Raw genomic sequence first — 9260 nt, 5'->3', positions numbered from 1 at the left:
TTTGGAGGTCGGGATCCACCTACTTTATCTGAGACAAACCAGATCTCTGATAACGAGGAGTCCACTCCTGATTTTATAGAGATGATAGAGACACATTGTCCCCATAATATCATCTTTACATTTTTGTATTTTATTAAAATTGTAAATACCACACACTATAAAATAGGGATCACAAACCATTGTAAGAAAAAAAGGGAGAGAAAGACAATAATAATATATTGTTACTCTGCAACTAGAGAATAGTCGCGGAGTAGGCATCGTTCTGGCTGAATCACGTAAAAACTTCTCTTCGTATTGGTTCTATTTCATTTCTCCTCTTGGTCTTTGGGCTCATTCTCTTATTGCAGACCTAAGACCTAAGACCTAAGAATCATGGTTGACCAATTCCGAATCTTGATAGTATAATAATAAAATTATAATATAAAAATAAATGATATAAGACGAAAAATGCGATAAAAGAACAAAAGACGAGAGGACATGAATAGCCTTGGGTATCCTTTAGAATTGCCCCCCTGGGACTTCACGCTACCAGCATGCAGTAATTGGGGAACAATGTTCACCGTCGTCACTTGCTCTGTAAACAAAGCGAGAATACAAGTTTGCTCTCTTTGTACAGTTCTTTTGACGGTTGTCGAAGCGGCATCCCTCTGTCGTCTTCTCGACAATTCTTCAGCCTAAACCCTATATTCTGTATTGATCAGCGAAGCTCCATAAATTGCTCCGCGAATTCGTTGAATTTGGAAGCAGAAACAGTCCAAAAAGACATGCTTGGTGTTGGAGATGAGACCCCTTCTAGGTACCCTTTCCAATTCATTCTCGATTACGTTCATCATAGCCAAATTTAGGTTTCCCGTGCGAATTTCAGTTTTCGTATATCATATTAAGACGAATTATCCACTTTTTAAATCGGAAATTTGCTGGATAATGTTAAGTCACTGAATGGATGTAGTTCAACTCCTGAACTCGCAATTTGACTTGGGCAACAATTTTGTCGAGGAAATAAACTGATCACTTGCCCACCGGGAAATGAAAGTCTTGTCCTGTCAAATTTGACTCGATCTAAGTATCGATATTTACATTAAAAATAACTATATTTGACTAGTTGATGAGATGTGAGGATGTGGGAATTCATGCTTACTTTTGATTCTTTGAATTGTACTTTTACTATATTTGTTGTTTGTTTTGCGTTTGTAAACTGTTTGTTGTTAGATATGAGTTGTTAAGTATGGTGAAGAAGCATTCCAAGTTATTGGGGCAAACAAATTTAGATGAGGAAGATGGTTCAGATGTTGAAATGGATTCACGGTTTTGGTATGACATCATAGATTTGTATTTCATTCGGGGGAAAGAGTCAAGGGCCCGCCAGGATGATGACCTTTTATTCTTCGTCAGGAAAATGGTAGACCTTCTATCCTTTTGGCACATTGATTCATGGCATATATAACCTTTCAGAAAAATATATGCATTCGTATCATCATGTCTTTTTTTTGTTGTTCCTAGAGATCGTAGTATTGATTGAACTATCTTCTTCCAGAGCTTGCATGGATACGGCTTTAATGATAATGTGGAAGGCAACTCTCCTTACTTTGTACGCAGGTGGGCACCTAAGGTAAAGACAGCATGATACCAATTCAAGGTCACAATTGTGTCCTTTACTACTTGCTTGATATTGTAATAAACATAATCTGGAATTGTTCTTAGTGTAACTGCTTACAAATCAAACCTCCACCCTGCCTGCTCGTGGTTCCTTCATTTCTCTTTTGGGGTGTGCGTGATCCTATAGCATATCTTAAAGTGCAAACATGTCTTCCAAATTTGGCTCCTAACTAGTTGAAAATGCATGGAGAAATAGGATTTACGCAATAATATTCTTGTAATAATTCACACAACAGACATCGTTATTACAGTCCTCCTGGTAAAAGCATTTGAAGAAATAAATAATTTTCCACTCAAAAGGCCATGGGAAAGTTTTTCTAACTGAAGCTGCGCATGGTTGTTAGTATTTCAAGACAGCCAAATTTATTGAGATTAGTTCACAAACAAACTTCAGAATGCCACTACATTGAACCTATCTTCCTATTATTCGAGTAAGTAATCATTATTATTATCTTTTTTTTTTGTCTGAGTAACTAATTATTATTATTATTATTATTATTATTATTATGATTATTATTATTATTGTTATTATCTATTCCTTTTTGGGCTAAGAGTAACTAGATTTAAATGTTTATGTAACTATCAGAAAATTTATAATTTCAGATTTTAGGAAAAATACGTATATAGAAACTTGCAATGTTGCAAAATCTTAAGTGGGCTACTTTTTCAACTGCTAGGTTCTTCCTGGTTTCTTCATTGTAGATGCATATGTGATTAGGACTTGCAGTTTAATTTGACTGCTGAATACTTTTTCAATAGCACTTGATAAGTTGTTGAATATGTTACATTAATATGGAAGTTGATTTTACAAACTCTTGTCTATTGCTTATATTCTTAGCTTTGGTCTTGATATGAGGTAGCAAAATAAAAAATCTTTTCAACTTTGATCCAATTTCTGCCACTGATGAGATTAGTGGCAGAAAACCTGCAATGTTGCAAAATATTAAATAGGTTACTTTTTCAACTACTAGGTTGTTCCTGGTTTCTTCATTGTAAATGCTTATGTGAATGGGTCTTGCACTTGAATTTGGACTGCTGAATACTTTTTCAATGGCACTTGATAAGTTGTTGAAGATATTACATTAATATGGAAGTTATTGATTTTACAAACTCTATATTGCTTATATTCTTTGCTTTGGTCTTGATATGAGGTAGCAAAATAAAAAATCTTTTTAATTTGATCCAATTTCTGCCACTGATAAGGTTACTTGTTACTTTATGGACATTTATGACCATGCAAAGTTTAGTATTAGCTAAATATATACAATAAAATAGCATTTTGATTTTTCTGAATGATTTATTATTCATTTAAGATCATGACCTTATATTGTTGTCTACCAGCTGGATGATTTAGTTGATAAGAATTTTGTCGATGTGGACTGGAGGCGTTCATTTTACTTGAACTTAATTGCTCACACTTCGTTCAGTGTAACAGTTGCAATTTGCAGGTAGCTCTCCTTTTCCTTTTTAGTTGTTTGTACACCTTTTCACTTTTAATTTATACACTTCTCTAACATTGCCCTTTATTTGATCTTCTTTGTCTTCGTGGTTAACTGTTGACTGAAGGATTGACTGTAAGGATGGGGCATGGTCGATTGTAGGTTGACTGTCCATAACTAAAAGGCTATGGAAGAGAAGTCAACTAATCAGATCGACTATTAACCCTAAGGAACTGAAAGCGAGAATGAATGCACTTTCAAGGGGAGGTTTTGCACAATGATTTAAAGGGTTACTCTTACTCATCGAGTAAGGATTCTTGACACCATCACAAGCCTTGGTATTGTGATTCAGGACCACAGTAACCCATACCAAGGTAAGTCAACAGAATGGCATAGCCTGTGATGGAGACAAGACCGACATGCACTGATCCCGTATTACTCTAGTGATGAATGAACTCAATAAACATATCCAAGCATAGGTATATGCTATTTTAGATGATATTGTCTTGGTGAATGAGACAAAGGAAAATATTAATACTAAGTTTGAGATATGAAAGGACAATTTTAAGTTCAGTAGATCAAAAACCGAATATATTGAATATAGGTTTAGTAAAAATGTAAGCCTGGTTATGTTATGATGAGACTTGAAAATCAATTCATTCCTAGAAAAAGATCAATTCAAATATCTTTAATTAATTATCACAAAAAGATAGAGAGATTATTGAGGATTTTATTTATAAAATTAAGGAAAAAAGGTTAAAATAGAGAACTACATTCAGCATTTTATGCAAGTAAAATCCCATTAAAGCTAAAAGAAAAATTTATTGGGCAAATATAAGGCCAGTTTTGTGGTACAGTGCAGAATATTGGGCAATAGTACTACCATGTACAAAATATGAATGTTACGAGGATAAGGATATTACTATTTTTGTGTGGCTATGGAAAAGATAGAATTAAAAATGAGGTTATACATCATAAGGTCAGGGTGGTTCCTATCAATATGATGTGTGAGACTTGATTTAGATGGTTTGACAATTTAAGAAAAAGACTGATTGATGCTCCTTGGGAGAGAGTGGATGGAAATGAAGGAATTTTTAGCAAAAGAGATAGAGGAACACCAACAAAGCCTTAGTGAGAAACTCTTATGCATAACATGTGTTACAATGGCCTTGCTAGAAGATGTGGTCATGGATGGAGATGATTGGCGAGCTAAAATCCATATGGCCAAACCCACCGAGTGGGATTAAGGCTTGATATATTGTTTATAGGGGGCATAGATTGTAAAAAGCAAATGAAGTAACCCGAAATTCAAATCTTGGCTTAAGTCAACTTGAATAAGAAACACAAAGGATCAGGATCAGAAAGTGCTGCAGAAGGCTTACATTCCAAACTGACCATGTAGTCTGCAACACAAGCTTAGTGGAAGATAACCATAAATATGCTGAAAAGTTAAAAGTCATGTCAACTTATATAGACTACCAAGCCCCAAGAAACCCTATTACTTCAAAAGGGACATGGAACTAGTTGGTTATATTTGTTATATGACATAATCGTCCCAGGCTCTAAGATTTACCAGTTGACTAACAGTCAACTGTCATGCCCTCAATTGACCTCTAGTCGACTATAAGGCAGAACAACTTATTCATGAGATATAAGACAGAACAACTTTTGTAATCAAAACAGAACTAATATTCATATCATATGATTGACTTGATATATCAACATTTAAGCTTCTACAGAAAGTGACATGCTTCAAAAATACCTACATAATATCATGCATATCATCTCCCCTCATCTACCCCCAGGCTGGTCATCCTCTCCTACTCCTAGCATGGTTTGAAATGTTAAAAATGCAATACACGTGAACAAAATCTCGGTGTGGCAATGCGTTGCAATCTCACACAATGCTTATTGATCACACATTTCATAAAGGCGGCCTCTAACATTGGCATTTTGTCATTCACCGGATGCAGCTCCTTCTAGGCTCAAGCCCCTTTATTGCTTAGCATTATTCGCATGGACTAGGGGTCCACAACTGGCTCACCCTTAGCCAAACATTCTCTACCATTGCCCAAGGGTCATCACAACACATTCATGGCGTTGAATCTTTATTACTAGCACATGCTAGACTCATACTTTCATGCAGCATGCAAACTTATGCATACATATCATGCATGCATTTCAAATTGCACATTAGGCTGTCATAGAAACATTATGTGCATCATGCCATTCTGTAAGAACCATAACCATGCACCTACCCTAAGCTTTAGCTTCTCTAGCCTTTCAGCAAAGTTTCCTCCTTTCCTCAGCTTTCCTTCACTCTTTTTACCTTTTCTAGCAATTTCTCACTCTGAACTCTTTCCCTTTGAGAGCCTTTCATTCTATGATGATTTGTGCTGAGAATGGAAATGGGATGGCCTAATTATATTATAGGCCAAGAGAAGCAGCTAACCAGCTGCTAAAGCAGTTGGACAATTATTTCTTCCTTCTCTTGCCACCCTTTTCTCCTTTAGCCACTGCAACACCTGCTTCATCACAAGGTGGTAAGTCACACCTCATTTTAGATGTCTCTACTAGCTTCTCCCACTTTCCCAGTCCCCTACATAGCTGGACCATGAAGCATGGACACGGATGCGGGCATGAGGACAGGACATTTTTTAAACAAGTGGGACATGACACAATCAAGATACATCAATTAATAAAATAATTTTTTAGATTTTTAATGGCTAATAAAGTATCATAACTATATTTCAAACTAATAAATATGCATTTAAAATTAATAAGCCAAATTCCAAATGAATAACTCTAATCTAATTAGCAACCAACCCATAGTCTAGTCGTTTTTGTCCTTCACAATCTAGTTGATGTGTAAAGAGGAGCTGCAGAATAGAAGCGTGACATGTATGAAAACTAAATAATTATGGAATCAAAAATGAGGAAAAACAAAAGAATCATGCAATTGCCAAGTCGGAAAAGTGAAGAGTAAAAAAGAAAGCCCTTATTTTTTAGTCTTTGAAGTGCCCACACAGGGGACATGCATGTCCTACGCTTGTCTGCTGATGTATCCTTTTAAAAAATTTTAAGAAAGTGTCAAACACACCACATGGGCATGTCAGACTGTCTGACACATTGGTGACACTGGTACAGCAGCCCCCGGGAGTGTCCCCAGTACTTCATAGTAGCTGAAGCTTCACTAACTTGGTTGATTATCTTAGTTCCTTTATTGAGTCCTTAATCCAACTCTCATGCATCTTCACCAAAATGAATGATTTTTATATCATTGGAATCCTGTTATTATGCCTAATAACATATCCAAAATGCTACTAATTATCTCTTCATCTAGTCCTCTAAATTTGAGTTTAAAGTCAGCTATTTATCTGAGTTTAAACCTGCTTGCAATAGTTAACCCATTAATCAACTTTCCTCATTGATTGCTATCTTCTATGTGGCAGGTGACCCTCACAGTTGTCTGTTTTGTTGATTCCCGAGCCTCCTTTTATTTTTTTCTCCTCTTTTGCTCATATTTACTCATAGGGTGTCACAGTGCATATCCTTCATGTAATCCAATTGTAACTCAAAGTATTTGTATGTCCTATACACGTTTTAACACATATTTTAACCACATGATACATATATAAGCAATTCAAACTCCTTTTTTTATTTTTCTCTCTATAACCCCTCGACTCCACCCCCATAAGATTTCTTTGGGAAGCTTGTTATAAGCTTCTTCTTCTTCTTCTTCTTCTGATTCATAAACATCATGTCGAAATCTTTTTGTTTATCTTTAGACACTTTCATTGTCACATATATAGCCTTCATTATTGATCTACCAATTATGAAATCAAATTGATTTCAAATACCTTGGTTTCTCTGCTTAACCTTTGTTCAATCATTTTCTTCCAAAGTTTCATAGTGTCATTAGCTTGATCTCTCTATAAGTTCCAAAATTTGGGATATCTCCTTTGTTCTTATAGATTGATGCTAGAGTGTTCATCCTTTATTTGTCAGGGATCCTCTTAAATTTAAGGATCATATTACATAATTTCATTAACCACAAAAGCTTTTTAATCCATTTTTCGTGCTTCTATCGAGATATTATCTGGTTGAACTGCTTTACAATTTTTCATTTTTTTTTATGGTTTGCTTCAAATATGTCATTCGTTTTTCTTTAAGAATTATTAATATGTCTTAACATAATATAAATGTTTTTTTCTCCACATTCATTGAATAGCTTTAAGAAATTTCCTTCCATATCTCCTTGATTACCCCCTTATTTACTAGTTCCTTTTGGTCTTCATGGTATCTACACTTTGCTCAAGTCCCTTATTTTCTTTCTCTTGCTTTAGTTAACTTACATATATCTTTCTCCATTTATTGTGTCAAGTTGGTTGTGCAATTTTTCATAAGTTTTTGACGTTGCTTCACTGAAGTCCTTCTTTGCTTGTTTTTTGGCTAAAATATACCTATTAAAATTTCCTCATTAGGGCATGCGTTCCAAGTATTGTAGCAAGTTTTCTTGTATTTTCTCACACCAGTACAATGGTTCCTTTTGGTTTAGCACTTTTATTTTTGACTCTTCTAGAGCAGTTTTCCTTACTTTCCAATTATAGAAGCTATCCCATTCAACATTAAATTTGCCTTACCTTTCACACGCCAATCTCTTTTGTCACACATTTTTTTTCTTGAAAATAACTTGCCTTTTGCCTTTTGAATCCTACAATTTGATGCTTGGGCTTGCTTCTTCTCATCCTTCCTCTATTTTTTGATATGGAACTCTAGGACAATAAATCTATATTGAGTGGTTTTGCCCTCTCTTAGTAAAACGTTACAATCCTTGCAAGATAAGCAATCTTTTTGCTTCATAAGAAAGATGTCTATTTGGATTTTGGGTAGTCAATAACCTACTTTTGTATGTGATCAAATGTTCATCCCATTTCTTGAAAATTTTATTAGCTATAATCATGCCATGACAAAATCCAAAATAGCTTTACCCTTGCTATTTCTTTCTCAAAGCCATAACTGCCACGCACATCTTTTACCTTATTCGTTTCTCTACCTATATAACCATCCAAATTACTTGCTATATCTATCTACTTGTCTTCAGGTATTTCATGCAAGTGCCTCTCTAAATCTTCCAAAATTTTGGCTTTATCTCTTCTCTCAATCTAACTTTTGATTTATGTGCATTGACAGTATTCATAATCTTCTTTCCTAGAACAACTTTAACTACAACAATCGTATCTCCCAACCTCTTTACATCCGCTATCTTATTTTTTAAAGTCTTACCCACAATAATTCTCACTCCACTTGTATTGTCCTTCTTTTGTTCCAGAGTTTTTATCTTGACTCAACTAACATTTTAGATTATCTGAAAAAAAAACTAACATTTTAGCATTCTTACTAACCCATCTTGTCTCTTGGAGGCAAACAATATTGACTTCTTTTAATCATCGCATCTACAACCTCCATTGATTTCCTTTTCAAGGTTCCAATATTCATGATCCAACCCTAAGCTTTTGAATCTCGACTAACTTATTTACTCTCATCCGTTTGTGAAATTGTGAGAACCCTTTCAATTCCTACATTACATCCAGGTGTTGTTGTAGTTGCTCTAGGCAATTTTTCGCCATACATATTCAAACAATACAATGCCCCCTAGAGGGATACTGCCAAATAAAACGATATTTTGTCTGATAAGATATAATGATCCAATGATTTTGTGTTAGTTGTTGACTACCTAATGCAAGTCTCCTTTATTTGGGCTTAAGACCCATTGTGGTTATGAAAGGAATAATATTTTTAAAGCATTAAGGGGATTACTCAACCTACAGGCAAAGATACAATTTGTACGCCCTAATAATCTTACATTTTTATTTACTAAAGTAGTTTTGAATTTTCATTTCATTCTTAATTATGTTAAGTAGAATAAATCATGATTCAGTCTCATCCATAAAATCTTTAAGAGAATTTCATTTGGATGGTTTGTCTTGTTCAACTAGTCTAGTATCTTTATCAGAAAAAGGAATCTATCTCTCATCCACTGTTGCTTCCGGTAGAAGATTTTGTATTATAACTTTTCAGGAATGTATGGAAGGAATAAAAAATGGATGATTTTACTGTTCCTATAAGGATGTTTGTAAGACGTTCTTTGACATACAATGATGC

General features: G+C 34.8%; 1 protein-coding gene across 2 annotated transcripts in view; it reads left to right on the top strand.

Moving 5' to 3' along the window:
• Positions 1–487: 487 nt before the first annotated feature.
• LOC127807955 (uncharacterized) overlaps positions 488–9260 on the top strand; it is a 28897-nt gene continuing 20124 nt past the window's right edge. The window contains exons 1-4 of one of the 2 annotated variants that reach the window (XM_052346209.1): positions 488–796; positions 1326–1399; positions 1535–1609; positions 2998–3104. In XM_052346209.1, the coding sequence (XP_052202169.1) occupies positions 781–796; positions 1326–1399; positions 1535–1609; positions 2998–3104 (272 nt within the window). In that variant the 5' untranslated portion in view covers positions 488–780. Of the gene's footprint in view, positions 797–1209; positions 1400–1534; positions 1610–2997; positions 3105–9260 lie in introns of both variants that reach the window. The other variant, XM_052346208.1, reaches the window with a different exon arrangement.

The sequence above is a fragment of the Diospyros lotus genome, chromosome 8 (assembly GCF_014633365.1).
Source record: "Diospyros lotus cultivar Yz01 chromosome 8, ASM1463336v1, whole genome shotgun sequence".
In the NCBI taxonomy this organism is placed as follows: Eukaryota; Viridiplantae; Streptophyta; class Magnoliopsida; order Ericales; family Ebenaceae; genus Diospyros; species Diospyros lotus.
This window is presented reverse-complemented; position numbering and strand designations above follow the sequence as displayed.